This window comes from Mytilus edulis, chromosome 2, assembly GCF_963676685.1.
Source record: "Mytilus edulis chromosome 2, xbMytEdul2.2, whole genome shotgun sequence".
Classification (NCBI taxonomy): Eukaryota; Metazoa; Mollusca; class Bivalvia; order Mytilida; family Mytilidae; genus Mytilus; species Mytilus edulis.
Genome location: NC_092345.1, coordinates 15,117,043 through 15,141,122, shown reverse-complemented (window position 1 = coordinate 15,141,122; position 24,080 = coordinate 15,117,043). Strand labels below are relative to the sequence as shown.

Below are 24,080 nucleotides of genomic sequence, written 5' to 3'. Positions count from 1 at the left end.
ATTTTCATTTCACTCGACTCCGTTTTCATATCACTCGACTCCGCTGAGAAAGGAAATTATCAGTCAGCAAGATCAAAAGAAAATTTTGTAAAATAGCGATAATATTAAATATTTAAAATAACTACTATTTCAGTGCTAATATTATAAACCGACTTATATTTGAGGTAAAAAAGTCAGTTGCGGATCCAGAATTTTCATATGGGGAGGGGGGCAGTGAATGCCTTAGAGGGGGCTGTTAGCGTTCCAGTCATGTCCTCGGTTGAGGAGAGTTATAAGCAGTCGAATTGACTAGTATAGTTAGTTTCGTACCAAAGGTCGGGAGTTTTCCGACACTTCGGCTTCCTTTACCACTAAAAGCTGACAACCATGAAAGTGGTGTTAAACACAAACCAAATCAATCAATTCAACCATATATAAAAACTTAACTATAACCACTGGAACATGAAAATGAGGTCAAGGTCAGATGACACCTGCCAGTTAGACATGTACACATTACAATATTTCCATACACCAAATATAGTAGACTTATTGCATACAGTATTAGAAAAACAGACCAAACACAAAAACTTAAATATAACCACTGAACCATATAAATGAGGTCAAGGTTTAGATGACACCTTCCAGTTTGACATGCACACCTTACAAGCATTCCATACACTAAATATAGTAGACCTATTGCTTATAGTATCTGAGAAAGGGATTTGACAACGAAAACTTAACCTTGCTCACTGATCCATGAAATAAGGTCGAGGTCATGTGAAAACTGTATGACGGACATGAGGACCTCGCAAGGTACCCATATATCAAACATAGTTATCCTACTACTCATATTAAGAGAGAAATTAAGGATACTTAAAATTTTAACTTTTTTCATGTAATCACTGAACCATTAAAATGAGATCAAGGACAATGGGCATATGACAGACAGACAGACTTTTCGTTACATGTAAAAGGCATCTATACAAAATTAAAAAAAAACAGGTTTTCTTTATTCTGAAATATGAAGCTTTTAATAAGTTAGCTAACGCTGCCGCCGGATCACTAACCCTATATCGACTTTTCTGCGACAGAAACGATGACCCAAGGATTTTTTAAAGATTTTTAAAATGGCTTATTTAACTATACATATTATAAAATAATGAAAAGAAAATCAAGGGTTAGCAGACTAGATTCGGATTGGCACTACAGGGTAAAATAGGAGGATTTGAGTATCTGACTAAAATTGATTAAGAAAAGTAGCGAACATTCTTTAAAACTACTCTAATTTTCGATATTGACGAATTGAAAACAACAAATACAAATAGTAAAGCCTCGGTCACACCTTACCGGATAGCACGAACGGACGCCTAACGGATGAAAATAAAAGTTGTCCGTTGACAAAATTGTTATCCGTTGGGAGTCCGTTGATGTACTAATCGAATAAAACGGACGTGTAACGGAAGCATAACGGACTCACACCGGATATGTAACGTACGAGAAACGGACACGTACCGGACAGAACGGATGTCGAACGTACATCCCACGGACGAGTACCGCATAAAACGGACTCATAACGGAAGCGTACCGGATAAAACGGACGAACAAGATATACGGAAAAATCAAAGGCGACAATAATAATACATGTAAATCGCATAAATATTCAAAATGTTTCTGTGTAACTGGTTTTGGTTTGTTCTTCAAAATTCCGCCAAAGGGCAGTGTCTGGCCTGAATAAAAACTGTTTGATTGTGTTGACGTGCCTATACTCAAAGATCGATTAAGAAATCTGACATACCAATATTTGGCATTTCTGACGCGAAATTTTCAATTGGCATTTATCCGTTTCAGATCCGTTCATCATCCGTTATACGTCCGGTAGAAGTCCGTTTCTCATCCGTTCAACATCCGTTTTATCCGTTAAACGTCCGGTAGAAGTCCGTTGGTGAATTTATCTTCCAGACCTCCAACGGATGTATAACGGACACGTAACGGATACAAAACGGAAACGAAACGGACGAGTACCGTACAAAACGGACGCCTAACGGACGTTCAACGGACATTTTATCCGTTGGACGTCCGTTCAAAGTTTTGAACATGCTCAAATTTTCCACCGGACAGAACGGACGTCGACGGATAAAACGTACGCTTAACGGACATGCAACAGATATGGACGGACGTCTAACGGATAAGAACGGACGTCTAACGGACATGAACGGATTGAAAAAAAGTTATTCGTTAGGCGTCCGTTCGAGCTATCCGGTAAGGTGAGACCGAGGCTTAAACAATGTATTCTTAATTCTATTGTCCCACCATGCAACACAAACCCCGACAATGTACGTTGATTTATTCCTTATCTATATTTCAGATAATTGCGTAAACCCCTGAGGGTTTACGCAGTATATATTGGACGAGTGATGTAGTCTTTCGGAACACCGGATGTTATTCGGAACACTTCTGTTCTTTCTATGACCACCTTTCAAATACATGCGCAATAGCTATGATCACCGTTCAAATGCATGCGCAATAGCTTACTAATCTGTTGAATATGCATTAGCATCTTAAGTTGCTGTAGAGATATTTTACGTATGATCTGAAATTTATTATGATGTAATATTTTGTTGCACACGATTACAAGCTGCTAATATTAACCTACATGTGTAGTATTTTAATCAAACGATGTAACCAGCTGTGTTTAGATATGAGATAAGATTTCATGTAAACAATGCACTTTATATTCTGAACGAGAATAATTAAAAATAAAATCTTTAGAAAGAGTTTTAGTAGCATTTTATTTTAGATTTTACGTTTAGTGAAGATGTACATGTTGTAAAAAGCAAGCTATTTATTTTTTTATACTGAAATTAAAGGGAAGTCTTTCTTGCATATGATTAAATTACATTTATTTTTTTTGGTTAAATATTGCAACTTTAATTTTAAAAAATGGTTATCAAAAATAAAATTAAATAGATATTGAATATGAAAAAATAAAATATTTTGAACGATAACAATTAAAAATAAAATCTTTAAAAAAAGTATTAGCACTTTTTGAAATTTTACGTCTAGGATAGACCAAGGACATGGAAATATAATCATAAATACGTGCCTCAAATAGGTGTAAAAACGAGGATTTTTCAAAAAAAAATCGTTTATTGAAAATAACGTTAAAATTAATTATGAAAGTTATGTCCGTATTTATTTTCATTAATATTGCAAATTTAAAGTTATTTTTTTGGTTTAAATATTGCAACATTATTTACTTTTTTTAAAAAACAAGGAGGTCACATAATAACCTCTGAATCCTTTTCGTCATTAAAATGCGACTGATAAGTATAGATATTCAATATGCCTGAAGGGTGGAAAAATAACCGTGACTGAAATCTAAATCTAAAATTTATCTAAAAAAAATACACATTTGACCATGCAGATGTAGGAAATGATACTTCAAGCAATGAAACAACGAATTAAATGTGCCACTTTAATTACGACTGATAACCTAAAAATGAATCATGCATGCATTTTTAGCAGACTTAACCAGGTCGGCGATAAGATATCGAATATAAAAAAGAAGATATGGTTTGGTGTCAATGAGACAACTATCTACAAGAAACCAAAATAACACAGAAATACAAACTATGGGTCACCGTACGGCCTTCAACAACAGGCAAAGCACGTACCGCATAGTCGGCTATAAAAGGCCCCGAAATGACAATGTAAAACAATCAGTCAAAAAAGAAAATTAACAAAATCCGTATCATCGTATTCGTAACTTAGTTGCTCACCAGAGGAACGCTACTCAAGCGTTTAAACCCGCGATCCATAAGTTTGAAGTACGTCGAAATGCAAAGGTATACGCTTGGTGAACGCTTTTACTTCAGGAAAATTTTAATGGAACATATAAAAATTCATTCAGCTCAAGCGTTTGTCAAGCGTATACCTGTAAACTGCACGCACATAATATACACGCTACACCAGCGTTGAAAACGCTACAGATAAGTTTGAGACACGTTAAGGGCACATGGCATACAAAAATACTTGTCGCCTTAAAGCTTTCATTCCAGAGAAGAAGTCCGATACGGGTGAAACTTCATCAAACCTACAGAAGATATTACACCCTCTCCAACCATGCATGGTATTGTCAAGAATTTCAATAACGGGCGGGAAACAGACTAGTCGGATCTATACGTTGATGTGTGAAGCCGGTATTACATTAAATAAACAGGCGATGTCAGTTTCTAATTCTTATGCACAACAAAAGTAATATAAGACAATACATCTTTATCAAACAATTATCTAATATATATATAATGCCAAACAAGCATTTGGGTTTACGATTGCATTTCTTTTTTTAAAGAAAGCAACTTGTTTCCGTTTATTATCTAAACATGTTATGAAGCAAAAACATTCCGCCTAAAGGAGGATTACAGTTCTTAATGATTTTAAATTAAAGCATAGTTGACCTATTATACTTACCATTCAATTCATTTGAAAAGATTACCACTAGGCTGCTTGCTCACCTTATTTAAAGGTACAAAGGTACACATTATGCAGTACATCATATCAAGGCGCTACATATCTACACATAACGATGTTAGAACAGTTATGTTCAGTAGTTCTGTCAACGTATATTTGTTCCGCCTAACAGAAGTTTCAATGGAAACTTTGTTATAAACATTGTCATAATATTATATATTCCTCTTGGAACAAATATTATATACCATTTATTCTGTCAGGAACATATACTGTAATATTTATTCCTGTGGAAATAATATTCGGTAATATTTTTTTCCTTTTGGAACTAATATTATGAAGGAACTTCTATTCCGTGACAGTTCAAACTATGGATATGTGTAGCTTCTAAACAACATGCATAGCACGGAACAAATATTATAGAAAGGTTATAACCTAGTTCGAGATTACTCTGACGTCCAACGGCTGTTTTGCCAGACAAGCTGGGCCGAGGGTAATCTCGGACTAGTTATAACCAAGCCATAATTTTCATTTCATTTCCGAAATGTTCTTGCCCCACCCCTTTCCCCTCAAAATATCAAATATTCGTGCCCATAGTATGATAACTTTTTTATAAAACGAACGCGGTTTGTTTGGCACACAAGTTTTTGTTACATCGTACATATATGTATGTTTTGAGACATGTCAGCAATTATCTGTATTCTATGTTTCTTAAAACAACTGTCTGCTTAAATAGACGAATGTACATTCAACATATTCGTGTAAGAAAATTTCGGAGTGATAAGTTTTTTTATAGATTGCGAATTCGGCGGCCTGCAAAAGTTATCCCAATAAACCAATAGCTGCAGCACGTTATCTTCCGTATAACAGAAGCTGCAAACATTATCTGCCTTTAACCAGTAGCTGCAGCAAGCTACATGTATCTCCCGTATACAAATAGATGGATAATATATTTCACATCTAATCGTAGGTAAAAATCGTCAGTCTAGTATACCAATAGTTACAACAAGACTTGAAGTTTACTTCTACATACCAGTAGCTGTAGCAAGTTATCTTCCGTAGACCATTAGCTGCAGCAAGTTATCTTCCGTAGACCAGTAGCTACAGTTAGTTTATTTTCGTAGACCAGTAGCTACAGTAAGTTATCATCCGTACACCAGTAGCTACAGCAAGTTATCTTCTGTAGACCAGTAGCTGCAGCAAGTTATTTTCCGTAGACCAGTAGCTACAGTAAGTTATCATCCGTAGACCAGTAGCTACAGCAACTTATCTTCCGTAGACCAGTAGCTGCAGCAAGTTATCTTCCGTAGACCAGTAGCTACAGCAAGTTTATTTTCGTAGACCAGTAGCTACAGTAAGTTATCTTCCGTACACCAGTAGCTGTAGCAAGTTATCTTCCGTAAACCATTAGCTACTGCAAGTTATCTTCCGTAGACCAGTAGCTACAACAAGTTTATTTTCGTAGACCAGTAGCTACAGTAAGTTATCATCCGTAGACCAATAGCTACAGCAAGTTATCTTCCGTAGACCAGTAGCTGCAGCAAGTATCTTCCGTCAACCAGTAGCTGCAGCAAGTTATCTTCCGTCAACCAGTAGCTGCAGCAAGTTATCTTCCGTAGACAAGTAGCTGCAGCAAGTTATCTTCCGTCAACCAGTAGCTGCAGCAAGTATCTTCCGTATACCAGTAGCTTCAGCAAGTTATATATCGTGTTCCAGAGCTGCATATATTTCTTTTCGTTTGAATTCAGGAATTTCCGATATGTTAGATAAAAAGTTGTATGTTCAAAACTGGAAGTTCAGAAATGACTTGTTGGTGTTTTGGATTTACCGGTAGATTTATGGGTTATACATGCACACGAACTCCATTGGTCAATTTGGTGGTTTTAAAGTGTGGCGTTTCTTTATACTAGATTACAAAATTGTTGAGATATCATTTGTGTTTTCTCACACTTTGTTATCAATAAAATGGAATTATATGCGACTGTCATGCAAGTCAGAGAGTTACGCAAGCTTTAAAACCAGACCTTTTTTACACAAGAAAATGTCTGTACCAAGTCAGAAAAATGACATTTGTTGTCCATTCGTTTGATGTGTTTGGGCTTTTGATTTTGACATTTGATAAAGGACTTTCCATTTAAATTTTTCTTGGGAGTTTTTATTATTTATTTTTTTGACCACGGACCAAGCTTGTCTGAAAAATGGCCGTTGGACGTCAGAGTAATCTTAAGACTACATATAGAGTTATATTCAGTCTTTGTAAGAGTAGAGTAACCATATATGGTGTATATTTAGATCAATTTGAGCCAAAAATTAATTGTCCATTATTTTGCATTAACAATGGAGGATGAACGCGCTCTAAGAATACCTTTTAAAATTATTTAGAAAACCAGGAGCTATTTATAATAGAATTCATAAAAGAATTGACTTCTGAATGGTCGTGTTTCACTACAAGGCTTTAAATCTTAATTGAACATTGACATATAGAAAGATGAAACATGTGCAACTCAAGATATACCTGGTTTCTTTTTAGTTAAGTTATTGGAAAGCTGGGAGAATTCTAAATTAGGTTGATTATATAGCGGTTTTTAATTGGTGGCATGACACTTTTAGCACGCAACACAACCTACTTTCAATTCTGAAATAATTCTACCTTTTATCTTTTGTTAAAGGGAAACACCCGTTGACCGGTCACACTCTTTTGAACACGAGGTTAGTAAATAGTACTGTATTATATTCCAGTCCGTTCTAGTTTGTGTACATATAAATCTTTAGTTGTGTCGTGACTTTTTATTAAGAAAAATAAATATATAAATATTTATTTTTACAGAATAAGACTTTTTACATTGTTTGCAAAGAAAAACAAGTTAGTTTAATAGTTACGTCATAGATTCGTTTAAATAGAACGATTAAATCAAAGTTTCTAGAAATAAGTATCAATGGTCACGATTAAAATTATACATTTTCAGTGAAGTGAGACACAAAGATTACGTGGTTAATTTAAATGGAACGTTTCTTCCATTGAAATAGGACGTTATTCAACCATTTTATAGGAATTTGATTAAGGCCGATCTGAAAGATGGCGAAGTTCAATATAAACAGTAACATATGGAACGTTCTTTGTTTGTTGCTTTTGTTTGCGATACTGTCAGTCTTATTAACAGTAGAATCACCCAAAGGTAGGTGAATTTGATCGTTGTATATTAGTAGTTTGGGACAACACTCCCCCCGAAAAAAAAAGATATACATGTTTGATGGCAAATGAGACAAAGAAAATTATGTAAACCACTACAGACCATCGAACGTTCTTCCACAATAAGCAAAACTCTTGTATTATTTTTTAAATTTTAGTTTCTTGTGTACAATTTGAAGTTTATTATAGCGTTCATTACCCCTGAACTAGTATATATATTTGTTTAGGGGCCAACAGAAGGACACCTCCGGGTGCGGGAATTTCTCGCTGCATTGAAGACCTGTTGGTGACCTTCTGCTATTGTCTGTTCTATGAGCGGGTTGTTGTCTCTTTGACACATTCCCCATTTCCATTCTCAATTTTATCATAGGTATTGTCGATTAAATGTAAAACAATTCAAAAGAGAAATAAAACCCGGCCTAAATGGATCGAAACATTTGTCAGAAAGTTTGTATGAAGTTGAATTTGTGGTCAAAATTCAATGCCTTAATTGCTCATTTTATACTGAAATTTGATATCAGATCATATGTAGCAGTTACTTGTTGATTGCATCTATTTTTTTTTATTGTTATATGAAACCGTGAAAGCATACATGGTTGAATAGATAGTGATTCGCCTTTCATTGGACAATCACTGAAAAATATATACGATTGTCTAGCTCCTCTTAAGGATTATACAAGAATTCACAAGGATTTGGAGTAATTTTTCTTTCATTTTTTCTCATAGGAAAAACACCGTCTCGCATTTTTAAGATACACTTCTTTCATTGTATTTCATGTCAAAATCATTTAACGTAAATGTGTTTACGAAAATATTATTTTCTATATATGTACTTGATAGTTTGAGTCAAATCGGTGAACATATTAAAATTGACAGCGAAAACCCCTGATGTATCTTATGCCGGGTTTATGAGAATAAAGATTATTATTATGTAATATTTCAGACCAGATGGATAAGTAAAAATTTAGAAGATAATTCGAAGATTTTGTATATTATATAAAAAAAAAAGATCATTCGGTTAAAACAACTTTATTCAAACACCACATTCTAATAACACATGTATGTCCTTAAGCTATCTGTCTGGGCTTTTAATTTTCCCATTATAATAGTATTTTTCAGTGAACCACTTGAGTGCACATCTCGCCATTCCATTTATTCTTATCTTGTTTGTTGTTGACATATTTAATGTTTTTCTTTTACAGATTTAAATACAAAGAAAACAATACATTCGAAAATGATTTCACGACAACTTAAAACATTTGCAGAAATACCAAACCCAACACAGCAGGTATTGGAAAACAATAAACCACGTATAAAACAAAAAGAAATTCCACTTATTTACGCCATTACTCCAACTTACTATAGATTAACACAAATGGCGGACCTAACACGGATGGCAAACACTTTACGGCAAGTCAGACGGCTCCACTGGATAGTTGTTGAGGATTGGACATCTACTAACCATCATCTCCACGAGTTTTTAGTCTACACGAATATGTCCTTTACATATATTTCTCAAGCAACAAAGGAATCTACAAATGCTTCAAAAGGAAATGATCAGAAAAATGCCGCCATTCAATGGATAACCCGAAATCACCGATGGGGAGAACAGGCTGTTGTGTATTTTGCAGATGATGACAATGCTTATGATCTACGTTTATTTGAAGAGGTTTGTAATGAAACTAGGTGAAAGATAATCAGATCTTTCCGTTGTGCTTTTGCTTCGGAAAGTTTGTCGCTAGGAAGTCTACTTATTCTGACAACCTTACGATGAAATAATACACAAAAAAATCCAATCCCTTTTTTATATTATGTAAAGAATGAGGTATGCTAGGTTGAAAACAGTGCAAAAAAGGTAAATATTCTCTAGAACCCTTCAAGTAGCATTTCCTTTCTTAAAATGGTAGGTCAAACCATGGAAGTATTATATAATATAATACTTCCATGGTCAAACCCAGTGAATTGAATATTTGGTGTTATGTTCCTTCTTAGTGATCATTATCAAGTTTTATGTAATGATATGTACAAATAGATGCTGCGTTTCACAATATTTTAATGTTTTAGCGAATGAACTTAGAGACCAAGTTCAAAAGGATTCATATTGTGTCGAGGAACTGATATTTTGTAAGGAAAATCTTTTAACTATTTGCGTTGGTCACAAGATAGAACCAATGAGACAAGGGGTTCTCAATTAATCATATACATATATTTGCATAATAGGCAGGTTGGTGGTCGGTTACAAGGCAATGTTTCTGTCTTTATTTTCCTAATTCAGTCCGACTCCCCACCCTTCGTTCGTTCGATCGCCGTTGCAGTGCCTGTTCTTATTGGATTGATTGTTTACAGTCAGTAATTTATTCTCCCACGAACAAACATGATATATTTGCCACGTGATGTTTATCGCACAGCAACCCATCAATCTTTGACAAACACTTAAAATGAATTAATAGATACAATTACAGGTTCACAAATAACAAATGATGACAAAATAAATTAAATTTTAACAGTGAACTTTTAGTTTGTTTAACCTATTAACACGTGTTTTTGCATTGTAATTTTTCTAATGTGTAAAAAAGAGAGGATCTAGACTAAGGGTATAAAACCCCTTATCTAATGTAAGTTTATGGGTTGCCTTCGGTTTTGTTTGGTCATTACTCGATTACACAGCAGTCTAAGTATGTAAGAAGGGTTTAGAGATTAGAGGATAATGGACAAATTCTACAGGAATATGGCCCCAAAAATAAAGAATTAAAGATGAAAACGTTGTTTTTTTTTAAATCCTGAAATGAAGGAACCCATCCCCCCTGGAGACCTCACGAAACAACAACTATATATTATTGTTAAATACACACTTTTAGTTTAATCTCATTCTGAATTTATTTTTATTTAAACGGATTTATTTTAGTGTCTGTAGGCCAAACTTTGTAAAAATGTGATAATTGCTTTTTTGAAGTTGGCGACTGTGGAAGAACTATTTAATTGCCTAAGGAGGATTAAGTCCTAACTTGTGACTGTTATCGATCAAAGTTTTTATTAAAAAATAAACATTTATTTGAAATAAACAATTATATAGTTAAGAATAAAAGTAATATGTGTATATATAAGCACTTTTGGATTTAAATTTCTTAAAAAGATCCAATAGCACAGGCACTTATCTCAGAAAAAAGTTTCCTATATATATACCTTAATATACACACTATATTATAGTGTTATTTACTGGCTGTTTCTGTATTGGCACTGGTATAGATTCAAGGTTTGCTGTATTGGCCTCGAGACCCGTAGGGTCGAGGGCCAATACAGCTGACCGAGAATCTATACCAGTGCCAATACAGAAACAGCCAGTTCATAACACTTTTATTAAATGATTATAAGAGAATTAAAAACCGGAAGTGAACGTCCCGTATTAGCCCATGGGCCAATACAGCTTTTTTCCCGCTTTTTTCCGTATTGGCCCTCGTTTTTTCCGTTTCAAAACTTTAAGACATTACAAAACATTGCACATCATTTAACCTGTTTATTTTATGACTTTAATTTAAAAAATATTATACAAATGTTTTATGCATAACGATACTTCCAGAGTTAAGTAATGGCGTAATAAAATTGAAAACCGGAAGTGAACGTCCTGTATTAGCCCTAGGGCTAATACGGCTTTTTTCCTGCTTTTTCCTGTATTGGCCCTGTTTTATCCGTATAGGCCCTGTTCGAAGAGCAATATTAAATCTTGATTTATATCGACAGTGAAACGTTTTTAGTATTGCGCATGCTGATTTATCCGTATTAGGGCTTATTTCCTCATATCATTTAATAATAAGGTATTATGGTTTTTTTAGTGCCCGTGTTCAATACGTCATTTTGTTTACGGGTTATACGTGAATGGCGCCACGGTTCAATAACAAAATAGAACAATCGATAGACGGCTAGGGATCAGCATTTTTTTCTACCACAATACTGAATGTTTTTTTCCTACACTGCCAATTATTAAAACACAAGTTGAGTCTGGGAAAACATGAATTTTAATTGGTCGATATTTTTTGCTTTAAAAAAGCTTTCAGTTACTGCGTTCGAATAGAGAATGGTAACGGAGACTGTGTCAAAGGTACAACAACCCGACCAAAATGGTTATGGGAAGGTCGAGCGCTCATAAGCATATTTAATTCCACTACATTGCGTAAGTGCCTACCCCACGTCGGGAGATTAATTTATCAAGTCCCTTTTCTCTCGATTGTGACATTACTGGAAGCGACTTTGCTCTCATTGTTGCAGGCCATACGGTTGTTAATTTCTGTTTCATTTGGTCTCTTGTGGAGAGTTGTCTCGTTGGCACATCTTTTTTTTTTATAAATAATGTCACCAAAATTTTTATTTGCCACAAGCAACTTGACCGGTAACACTATAGTAGAATCAGCTCCGTTTACCCTTTCAGAGCACCTGCAATCAACAGCTGTTTATTTCTTATTGTGCTGTCTAGTAGTATGCGCAGTGTTTGGTAGACTGTTATTTAATTTTTCTGGTCTCTATGGTATTGTTTGTGGTTTTTCGGTTAATGATCCACGATCGTCCTCTTTGTATCGAAAAGACAATTTTTTTTATTTAATAAAGTTCTAAAATATTAAGAGAAAAATATTTGGGTACGCAACCTCCATTCTTTTTTTCATGTCAGAAGGTACTTAAAGGAATGTACACCAAAATGACCATATTAATAAATAATAAACGAAAACGCAGATACTGAAAGTATGAATAAAAACTTAATCTGCTGATTTAGAAATCCTGCCTTTATATTCTGCAATATCAGCTGCTTTACTTCAGAGAAGATTTCGTCAAAAAAACATTTGAAAAGTTCATGTAAACAATTAGAATTTCGATGCTGAATTGAGACACTCTGATGAAAAACTCAGATAATCACAACTCGCGTGCTCGTAATTATATAAAGATAACGAAATGAGTATAGCTTAATTAGATAAGATTAACCTGAGAAAGATAGTTCAAGTCTAAAAGTTTACGCAGTACTATAAGATAGAATGTTTTTAAAGTAAGTTTTTGTTTGTTTTCTTTTTGTAGATGAGATATACCCAAAAGGTTTCTATGTGGCCTGTAGGACTTACAGGTGGGAATAAAGCAGAGACACCTGTTGTTGAAGATGGAAAGGTAAACTACCTAAATCAAATATACGTTCCATTCCGAAACCTTACACAGTATACTTCACAAACAAGGAGATGAAATGTTCTTTATTTAAGGACAAGAAAACAAAAAGATGAAATGTGTAAAATAATCACTTTCTAGATTTGATGATTTAATAGGTCACTATAATCAAGTTAAAAACGTTTAAATGTGTGAAAAGATGACAGAAAAACCAACAGGACAATTCAATCCCAAATTTACCAATATATATCAGTAATTTGTTCCAGAGGGAATAGTATGATGCTCGATACAATGTCATGTACTCGCACACCCATGGTTTTAACGGTATGATTCATTTTGTTTAGGTGACAGGCTTTATTGGATGGGCAACAAAATATCGTGTGTTTGCTGTAGATATGGCAGGATTCGCTGTCAATGTCAATGTTTTATGGGATTATCATCCAATGCTATTTGAAACACAAATGCCAGCATACACATGTTGTACAGCAGAAACCAAGTTTTTGGAACAGTGTTGTACTATTGAAGATATAGAACCAAGGGCGGATAACTGTACAAAGGTTTGATTTTTAATTCCTACCATTTACTTATTTCGTTTGCAGATTTCCGTTTGGCCGTTTCAGAATCTAAAGGCATATGGGTATTTCATTGTTCGTACCTTAGCAAACTAACAACAATCCAAGAAAGCCATTGATGGTTAAGAAACGAAACAGTTGAAAAGCGTTATGGTAAATAAAAGAACCTAATATAATATTATAGCCAAATCCATCCAAGGTCAACTTTGCCTGATGGAGTTAAGTCCTTAGTTTCTTAACAATTTCGTAACATATGAACGGACAATTTAAGAAAAGTTTGTTAAAAATCAAGTCATTACAGAACTGGACAGCTGAACTGATGATAGTTCCACCCGGGAGACTATGAATGATAGTATACCAGCAGAGGAAAAGAGGAAATTAAGACTCAAATCATTTGGGACACGCACTTATCCGTTTCAATCAGAAAGAATGTGCACATTCAAAACTATAACAACTGTATACATGTAAAAACTGTATACTTGTAAAAACTGTATACATGTAAAAACTGTATACTGTATACATGTAAAAACTGTATACTGTATACATGTAAAAACTGTATACTGTATACATGTAAAAACTTTATACTGTATACATGTAAAAATTGTATACACGTAAAAACTGTATACATGTAAAAACTGTATACTGTATACATGTAAAAACTGTATACTGTATACTGTATACATGTAAAACTGTATACATGTAAAAATTGTATACTGTATACATGTAAAAATTGTATACTGTATACATGTAAAAACTGTATACTGTATACATGTAAAAATACTGTATACATGTAAAAACTGTATACATGTAAAAGCTGTATACTGTATACATGTAAAAACTGTACACATGTAAAAACTGTATACATGTAAAAGCTGTATACATGTAAAAACTGTATACTGTATACATGTAAAAGCTGTATACATGTAAAAACCAGTGTATACATGTAAAAACTGTATACTGTATACATGTAAAAGCTGTATACATGTAAAAAATGTATACATGTAAAAGCTGTATACATGTAAAAACCAGTGTATACATGTAAAAACTGTATACATGTAAAAACTGTATACATGTAAAAGCTGTATACATGTAAAAACTGTATACATGTAAAAACTGTATACATGTTTAGAAGATAACACTGAATAAAGAGGTAGAAGATACCAAGTTGATATTCAAACTCAAAAGTCGAACAGAAACTAAAAAACAGTAAAAAAACAAATGAAAAAATAACCAAAACTAAAGAAAGAGCAACACATACCAACAAAAAGTCAGATTGATATCAGGTGCTCATCACGGGTTGATTGTACCTGATCAACATGTAATTATAGATTATCGTTGATCATCTCAACGAGATTGATTTTCTCGCTTGAGCCGGGACGGCGAAAGCGAGAAAGGCAATCGAGTTGAGATGACAAATGATAATCTGTTTATCGCTATTTTACCTATGACAACGTTGTCAATTTCATGTCAACTTCGTTAGCAAGGCCACATGCCTGCTTAGTTTCTAGCGATAATTTTCCATCTCAAGCGAGTAGCATATGAAAAATTATCACAAAAAAAGATCAAAAGAAAAATGCACAAAATAGCGATAACACGTTTTATTTGAATTATTTATATCAAAAGTTAAAAAATATGTATATTACATTTCCATAACATGTCTTCTACTTCAGGTCTACGTATGGCACACAAAAACAGGGAAACCAAAGTATGTAAAGAATGACGCAATTTTGGACCACATTTATGTGTAATGAATTCCAGTGCAAAACGTGAAGTTATGCATACCTGTTGCAACGAGTTCATATGATGAAACGGGATACAATAGTTTATAAGAAAAGATGGGCCAGTTCGAGTAGATTGATAATTCTCTCAATTTTTACCTCAAGGACTTTTGTTCAGTTTGCGAATACATCGAGTGCACTCATCGGCAAAGTATATACCCATCAATGACATGTACAAAAAGCATGTTTAATCTTATAATAAAGTAAAGTTAGACACTGCCAAAGATAAGATGTCTATATTATACTACTAAGGACTAGCAGTTGTAAGCATACAGTGTTAGAAATAAAAATATAAAACAGTTCTGTGCTTCATGTTTTTAGTGGATAGTTTGACTTTTTTTTAATTTTAAAACTCAGAAAAAGCAACTATTTATCGATGTTTAATACAACCAAACTCGTGCGTGCATGATACCGTTCAGATCCATTACATGATTGAGAACTAATAATGGTATGGCATCGATTTACAAACTTTATGTTTTGGTTACAGTACCAAATGAACTCTTAGATACAAATAGTACAATAGCAGTAAGAGGATGCACATTTGATTTTAAGGGATGGGAGAGAGATACGAAAGATTTTGGAAGTTTATTTAATTTTGTTGATCTTGTGAAACTGAAATAAATAATCTTTGCAAAAAGACAAAAAGCGAAAATGAAAATTCGGAGAATGGAAACGGGAAATGTGTCAGAAACAACAACCCGACAAAATAGCAGAAAACAGCTGAAGGCCACCAACGTGTCTTAAACGCAGCGTGAAAATCACAAAATGGGAGAAGAGTTACACCAACACATTAGAGCTCTTATAAGAAGATACATGGTATTCTAAATCATGCCTAATTAAAATTTTACTAGGAATAAAAAGAATAATCTAAAATATTTAATGATATTTAATTTTCATAGAAACATGTCTTGGACGCGATTCCATTCTCCTTTATGGGGTAAAGGTTTCACATGTAAAAGTTTACATAAAACTTGGTAAACATCAACAGCTCTCATTGGACCAACTTTGTCATTCTTTTTTATATCTAAAAAATAAAGGAAAAACGTTTAAAAAATTTCTTGTATCATTTATAACTTTACACTGATTATATATTGTTCTTTCTAGTCCTATCTTTTTTTTTTATTGTTATCCATGCCAAATCATATTGAACGAGTTAAAGTTTGGTCTATCTGAAATATTAAAAAGGAATCTTAGTAGAGTCTCACTAGATGTATTAAACATCCGTTTTCCCACTCTTTGTAATAAACCCAGTTTTCCCCTCTGTACGACATACCCAGTTTCTCACTCTGCACGATAAATCCAGTTTCTCACTCTGTATGAAAAACCCAGTTTCTCACTGCGCGGTAAATCCCCTTTCTCACTCTGCACAATAAATATAGTTTCTCACTCTGCACGATAAATCCAATTTCCAACTCAGTATGATAAGTCTGGTATCTCACTCCAGGAAAAAGTCCGGTTTCTTACTTCAGGATTAGTCTAGTTCCCACTTTACATGATTAGAACCCTTCGAAACAACAAGAAAGATTGCGCCTTGTTGGTGTAGCACGTTCTGGAAGATATACACAAGGAATTTTTGGACATTATTTCCATGGGTTTTAATTTCCCACAAAAAAAAAACCCACACTGGAATGAAGAAGGAAAATACACTAAGACTTGTGCATTTCATATACTGGAAGTACTACATACCGGAATAAAAATACAATGACATATCAAGCCCATACCAAACATGAAATAGATTGACACTCGAAAGAATTGCTACAATGATTTTGAACGTACTAAGGGTCTGTAAAATTTCGGAGACGAGCCTGTCTCCAATCCGACCGGACTTATAAAGTCCTGGCTACGTATTTATAATCCCAACCTGACAATTAGACGCCCGCCTTCTCGTCATAGCTCTTGGTATTGGACGGAAAAATTCGAGACAACCAGATTGTCAACATCTGGATACCAACAGTTGGTATTTCAGCTTTTCACAGAATGAAAAGACCGGTTGCATCATTAGGCTTCTCCTATTATCAATGCATCATCCAGATTGTGCAAATTGCGCTTTCGATCCAGAGCGCTTCAACTACCCAATGCATTAAATTGTTCACTTACCTGGTCCTGTTGCTAGGAAGATCCCGCGCATATCTTTATCGACATTATCAAATCCATGCCATCCTTTACTTGTGACCGATGGATACTCCGGCTGCAAATATAAATAAGTTTAATTGATGTAAATTAATTGTGGTGTTTTAAAAGTAGCTACCATTAATTTTTTAGAGAAGAGTGAAAAATAAAAATGCAGGACAGAGTTTACAACTAAAAATATTTTTCATCCTAGTCCACCCATAAAATAAAATGGTATCTTTCTAACTTACAAATAAGAAACTTCATAGACACATCTATGGTGTCCTGTAAGGCATCAACCATTTTTGTTTTAATTATTGCTTGTTGCTTGCTTGACGCCAAATACCAATTATTTCATTCTATGCCTCACCCTGACCAGAACAAATTAACAGTCAATACAAATGGTAGCGGGTTCTGAAACATAAGTCGACCGTCCGGGGAAAGCGACAGAAATTTTGCAATGCAACAAGCAGCCTATGAATCACTCTGACAGTTATTTCAACGAGTAGTCGTAAGCGGCCAGAGAGAACAACAGTACGTAAAGTCTCCATTGCGACTGCATGGCCGTGGTCCGGTATTTATACATCTCGAAAAGCCGAAAAGTTTATAATTTCTCTCCAGATTGTTAAGGGGATTCGGGATTTTCTGCAGCCTGCGTCAAAGATGCATCCGTTTACACACAAACAAAAATTTCTCAGTTCAATGTGAAATTTTAATAAATATATTATCATTTTGTTAAAATAGTTTCAAGGGTGCATGCGACATTTTTTTACCTTAAGCTTTTAGAATAAAATTTCCTCATGTAGAGTACAAGTTTGGTAGTCCCCTTCTATTCATTAATTTAAATTACCGTTAGAATAAACCATCCACTTTCCGCAACAACTGTAATTGGTGGTACAAGCTTATGATGTTTATAGCACCATCGATCAGGCAGCTCATCTTTCTTGTATATAGCGATATGATCATTGTTCAGTTTCTTCAAATCAGAATATACCTAGAATAGTTGTAAAGTAAAACGTAAAGTAAAACGTATCAAATATCTTAAAATGTCATTTAGTAAAAAAAATGTTGGTAACAAATTATAAATAAAACTCACAAGCAAAAAATAAATCGGATCAGTGCCAGAAAAGTAGAAGAAACATGTCATAACATTGTCAGAAATCAAACAATTATAGATTAGTTAATATTTCATTGAAAACGGCGCGTGCGCCCTTAGTTTCTAGCGATAATGAAAAAAATACAAGTTTATAGGCCGTTCGTTTTCTCATTAAATAATCAATTGTTTAATTTTTCTAGTCGGGCCTTTTATACCCGACTATCATTATGGGTTTTTCTTAGGGTTGAAGTACATATTACAGTTGCCTATCATGAATTACGTTCATCCACTTTATTTGCACTGTGGTGGACGGTGGTTTCATTGGCAATCATACCAAGTTTTCTTATTTTTATATAAAATGTAATTTTATGAAGATATTTTGAAAAAAAAGTTTTGTTTTTAAATTTTCATAATGAAATCGTTATACCGATTAAATTGTGTTTTTTTTCTCACAGAAAGCTCTTGTTTTAATGTCTGTCATCTAACCTTTTCCAGTTTGTGGTCATGGGGCCAAATATTACACATGTGCCCCCTGTCGGTAAATATTTTTACATCAGTTGTATTTAGTATATGAGATACGTCAACAGTTCTTTCGGGTGATATATCTTTCATTCCATGGTCAGAAAACATGACTATATTGACTTTATCTCGTAAAGACTGTTGTTCTAGTTGATCCAGTAGAGAGTCTATAGCTGAATCAAATTCCACTAGTTTTTGGTGGAAGTCATCTGACCTTGTGTCAATATCATGTCCCCATTTGTCAATTTCCCAGACAAAAACTCCTAAAATAAATTCATAATATTTAGAATGGTAGGATATATAATCCCCATATATACCACAACTCCACAAGCAAACTAACTTTAACGTACAAAATAAAGTAAAAATATCGGTACAGATAAAAAAATCTAAGCACAAAAAACACGTTTATATTATTACGATGTAAACCATCTTAGGATAATCATCACCCCTCCTCCCCCAAGTTTAACGACTGTTAGACTTGCATCTGAATGCCTTATATTTTACGAATAAGCATTATAAAAAATTCGTAAGGGTTCCGCGGAACCCAGTGACTCGCCTACGTTATCTGTAAATCTCCGGCTGAACAAAAATGAGGAAAAAAATCAATAAAAATATTCCTCTTGATACTATCTTTTGTTTGTAAGAAGCTTTGTCAAAATCCAGGATAGTTTAAAATCAAATAAATGTTTAAAAAATTTAACTGCAGACTCTATGTAATGTTAACTGGAAGAAAAACTAAGTCCATTTATAAGTAAAATGCAGATGCACAGGTACAAAATTTTAACAAAATTTCTTTCAAGATACTAGCTTTTGATCATAAACAAGTTTCTGTCCAAGTTTGGTATCAATTTGAAATAGTATAAGAAAGTTAATAAAATTTTAAAAACTTTAACCAGAGTGAATGTATTGTTTTCTGGCAGAAAATCTAAGTCCATTTAAAAGTAAAATACGAAAAAAAATGATTTTTTTTTACAAAACTTACTTCTGGATACTGTCTTATAATCATAAACAAGCTTCTGTCCAAGTTTGGTTCAAACCCAGGAGAGTTTAAGAAAGTTATTAAAATTTTAAAAACTTTAACCACAGAGTGAATGTTATGTTTCCCCCCACAAAAACTAAGTCCAATTATAAGTAAAATACGGCAAAAATGGGAATTTTATTTTTACAAAATTTACTTCTGATTACTATCTTATGATCATAAATTTAAACAAGCTTCTGTCCAAGTTTGGTAGAAATCATGTACCCTTACCCCCCCCCCCCCCCCAAAAAAAAAATATGATGAAAAATGTATGATATATTTTCGAATAAAATAATATAATAGATTACATTTGATACCTGCCATATCAATTTCGTCGCTTTTAAACATATCCAAAGATTTTTTTATGTTGCGCTTCATTTCTGGCAACATAGCCCAATTTTCTCCATCCACTGGTAAACTGTATGTAGAACTGAAACCTTTATGAGGAAATTCACCACCACTCCACTCAAACATATATGTTTTCTTCCCCTGAATAATCAGATATATACTTCTTACATAAGAAAATGTTACCTACATGTACGAAATGAGAATTCAACACGGACCTAGGACTTTAATAATGTTTAAATTTATAACAAACTTAACATTATTTTTCATAACTTTTCTGGGGATGAAATATTCATTTATATCCGTGGGACTTATTTAGTTACAAATGTGTACACAATTACTTCCTACATTTTGTGGAACGAAATATTTTTTTCACCCGATCTTAGTCATTTTTTTTTAGTTCTTTCCATACTAATATAATCATTTAGTAATGCTCCTGCTACCCCCATTCCGTAATATCGAATGCCCGTGAGTCCCGCCCGTCTCCTAACAAGAACCTGACCTGTTTGACAGCTGTGATCCAGAATGGTTCAGCATCTTCCCACCAATGACTATTTCGACATTCTGGATTGGCTATCATGTCAAACCTTTCACCTCGCTCTTCGCTATACATGTAGTTACCAACCATGCCATGATCTTCACAGTATAAACCTAAAATAAAATTCTGAATTTTTTAAATTTTTTTTTAACTACATCTTAAGTATGGTCTTATTTATTCTTGGAAATGAGAAGCTAGTGCTTTTGCAGGCCAACCAATTACTCTTCAAATTCGTCTATTTGATTCAAATATTATATTTGCTGTATGCATGGCTGCATGTTTTGAGACAGCAATTTGAAAAGGGAACAGCAGGATTTCCCCCCGGATTCACAAATTAATTTATCTATCGCTATACACATGCTTATTTTCATTTATTTTGTACACATTTGTTTCCTGTGCATGCTATTTACACGTTAAAACATCTAGAACCCTTGCAACAACTCATCTGCATGACTGTAGATGGCCTGTTGCAACCCAAAATGCTTCTGTGTTGCACATATCACCCAGTTGATATCCCAGAGCTTCCATTCCTATCATGAGTTCTTTGATAAGTGTTGATGCTTACAAGGAAATGATTACGCCCAGAGTTCAAAGTGGTCGTGACATTGAACTCATTCGAAACTTTTACGGACGCTATGATCAGTTAATCTCTTATGTGACCTAACGAATCAGACATCACTTTATCACTAGGTTTGTACTAGCATGTGTAACACGACGGATGACACATGTGGGGCAGGATTTGCGTACCTTTCCGGAGAACCTTATTAAACCCCCGGTTTTAGGAGAGATATTTGCCATTAGTTGTCTATGGCCGTGTTCACATTGACCTAAATTCGGTGTTGTGTTTGTGTAACTCACACGTAAACTAAACACAATTGCGTTCCCATTGATAAAACTCAATGTTTACATGTTTTACCTACACACAGTCGATAGTCAATGTAGGCCATGTGTAGGTTAAGTGTACACAAAACTGCATTTAGGACATTAGTTTTATCGTGTAAATATTTAAGGAGGAAACTATTTTTGAGTAAAATTGATATTTTTAATAATTATTAGTTGTCTAAATTTTACAGATTTTTTTTTGGTTAAAAAAAATTAACGTACTTTATTAACCCCTAATCAAGACTCAAAGCAGCATCATTGCCGAACCCATAAAGCAGCAACCAATTGATTTTCGGGGGGGGGAGCTATTATAGTCAAGTATAAAACATAAAGGCAAGGGGGTGGGGGTGGTGAGCTATGGATTTTGTTTTGGAAACAAAAAATGTTTCCAGTTTTTGGCCCTGAAAAAAATTTTGTTTGTTTCACCCTCAGCTGCCACTATATATAATGCTAAAATTGATTTCGACTTGTCACCAAAATTTGTCCTAAAAAAAATCAAAAGCTCACGCCCCCCCCCCCCTCCCCCTCCACAAAAATTTAAGTAAATAGTTGCTGCCTAATTCATTTGAAAAGGTCTTCCCGAATCGACTTGACGTACACAGAAATATTCGCCACTGGTCTTTACTCAAAAAACGATTCACGCATAAATGCATGACTAAAAAAAATGTGAGGTAAATGATCTGTTTGTCTAGTATCTCAGTTCCGTTAAATAACACGTAAAATAAATTAAAAAAACGTTACCCTATTCCTTTACCAAATATTCCTTGGAGAAGAAAAACCATTTGAAACGAACAGAAAAGACAAAAATGTAGTGATCCATAATATCTCAATCCTTTTTTTTCCGGCTGTAAGCACGCTGTTGCAGCTAACGTTTTCTAATGCGTTATCGAGACATCTCTAGTGATATTCAAACTACTGCAAATTATAAAAATGGCTTTCATAAAGTAGCAACCACTTAACTTACGTACGTTTTTATTCCTTTTTTTTCGATGCTGGTGATCAAACACTTTTTTTTCAATATTTAACACTATAATGTATGGGGAAACTCTTGATTCAGAATAAAAAAATTTATTATCTGTATGACTTTTTTTTTTTTTTTTTTTTATCAAATTGGGGATCGGAATATTTCCATTTCCATCCCCCACCCCTCTTTTGAAGTCAAATAGTTGTTCTCTTACCGCTAGAAAAAATTTTCAAAAATTTTGAATTCAGTTCTACGTAATGAACATTTTTTAAAATGACGTGGGAACAAATCTTATGTACAGGTAGCTAAACAAGGTGTATAGATGTGAACAAATGTAATGTGAAACCAGTGTACACTACACTAAACTAATTGTAAATATGTTTACTCTACACGGCGTTTGGTGTGAACACGGCCTATGTTGTGTTTTGTAGACTATTGTTTGTCTTGTCGTGTTTTCGTTGTTTGCCATGTTATTATCAGTTTCAGGTTTACCTCCGACTTATGACTTTCTCTGTGGTATGCTGTAAATTCAGTAATTATTTCGTGCACTTATTATTGCGATTTTGTCATTTTAGACTTAAATTTTTACGATTATGAAAAAAATCCTGTTGAATGTTTAATTCATATATTTTTTCAAAATGAGAGTTAAAATTAATTCTTTTAAAACTCTGTCGCATTTTTCGCAATAATGAAAACCTCGCAATAATTTCTGAATTACAGTAATAAAATAATGACTGAGAGTCATGGAAAACCGAAGACAACTAAATCGACAGTCTCTTTCATATAAAGACTACGGCTCATCCTAATGATAGAATATAAACGAAGAACGGAATTCGTACTGCATTAGTATGAAAATGTGCATGTTTTACTCAGGTAGTCAGAACACATATCACAAAGACCAGCTCATTCGGTATTTTGTATACGTTTAAAAAAAACAATTTATTTACTTTTTTCTGTTCATGTGTGTGCACTTTTTTATAAATGTGTACACGAAATAAAAGTATTATTAAATTCCATTCTATTTAAATTTTTTGCAATCTAGCAGTTTTTGTCATGTTTGTTAAGCCTTAACATTTAACACATAATAACTCCCATTGTTCGACTCATACCTGTCATAAGAGAATAGTAGTTTGGATAAGATAAAGACGGGTAGACAGGTTCCAGATAATCTGCTTTTACACCTTCGTTCAGCAACCTTTGGAATCCCTTGAGATCCTTTCTGTTTTCTAGGTAGTCCCAACGAAATCCGTCACAAAGCAAAACCAACAATTTATTAGCCATTGTTTTATGTACACACTAATTTGCATACACACAGGATTTTGTGTTTAAACAAAACCTGTACCAGCTAAACATTGAACAAAAAAATCAATTTATTTAAACTTCCTGTATATATATATATATATAGCAAGCAATAACACGTTACATAACTCTGACACACATCACGAATCAACCGTATGAATAAAGCTCCGCCTTTCTAATCTTCG

The 24,080-nt window shown here is 33.9% G+C and overlaps 2 protein-coding genes across 3 annotated transcripts; one reads left to right on the top strand and one right to left on the bottom strand.

Annotated features, from left to right (window-relative positions):
- Positions 1-7,103: 7,103 nt before the first annotated feature.
- Positions 7,104-15,424, top strand: LOC139511563 (galactosylgalactosylxylosylprotein 3-beta-glucuronosyltransferase 2-like). Of its 2 annotated transcripts, XM_071298401.1 has the most exons (6): positions 7,104-7,155; positions 7,413-7,622; positions 8,839-9,305; positions 12,695-12,781; positions 13,120-13,332; positions 15,018-15,424. In XM_071298401.1, exons 2-6 carry the CDS (start codon positions 7,523-7,525, stop codon positions 15,093-15,095), a joined length of 945 nt encoding a protein of 314 aa, XP_071154502.1. In that variant the 5' UTR covers positions 7,104-7,155; positions 7,413-7,522; the 3' UTR covers positions 15,096-15,424. The 2 variants fall into 2 exon arrangements, with proteins under 2 accessions (XP_071154502.1, XP_071154501.1); XM_071298400.1 differs by lacking the exon at positions 7,104-7,155 and having other exon boundaries at positions 7,192-7,622.
- A 564-nt stretch (positions 15,425-15,988) lies between these two features.
- Positions 15,989-23,979, bottom strand: LOC139511562 (glycerophosphocholine cholinephosphodiesterase ENPP6-like; the record flags this gene model as incomplete). The annotated part of the gene is given in 7 exon segments (XM_071298399.1): positions 15,989-16,149; positions 17,223-17,313; positions 18,085-18,228; positions 18,817-19,112; positions 20,185-20,356; positions 20,715-20,863; positions 23,706-23,979. Coding segments are annotated over 7 exon segments (1,155 nt in total). The 3' UTR covers positions 15,989-16,018.
- Between the last annotated feature and the right edge of the window lie 101 nt (positions 23,980-24,080).

Bases quoted from the DNA above. Each gene is read 5' to 3' on its own strand.
- LOC139511563 (XM_071298401.1), top strand. From the start codon at position 7,523: ATGGCGAAGTTCAATATAAACAGTAACATATGGAACGTTCTTTGTTTG. The intron at 7,623-8,838 runs GTAGGTGAATTT...TTTCTTTTACAG, and splicing joins AACAGTAGAATCACCCAAAG to ATTTAAATACAAAGAAAACA. The intron at 12,782-13,119 runs GTAAACTACCTA...CATTTTGTTTAG, and splicing joins CTGTTGTTGAAGATGGAAAG to GTGACAGGCTTTATTGGATG.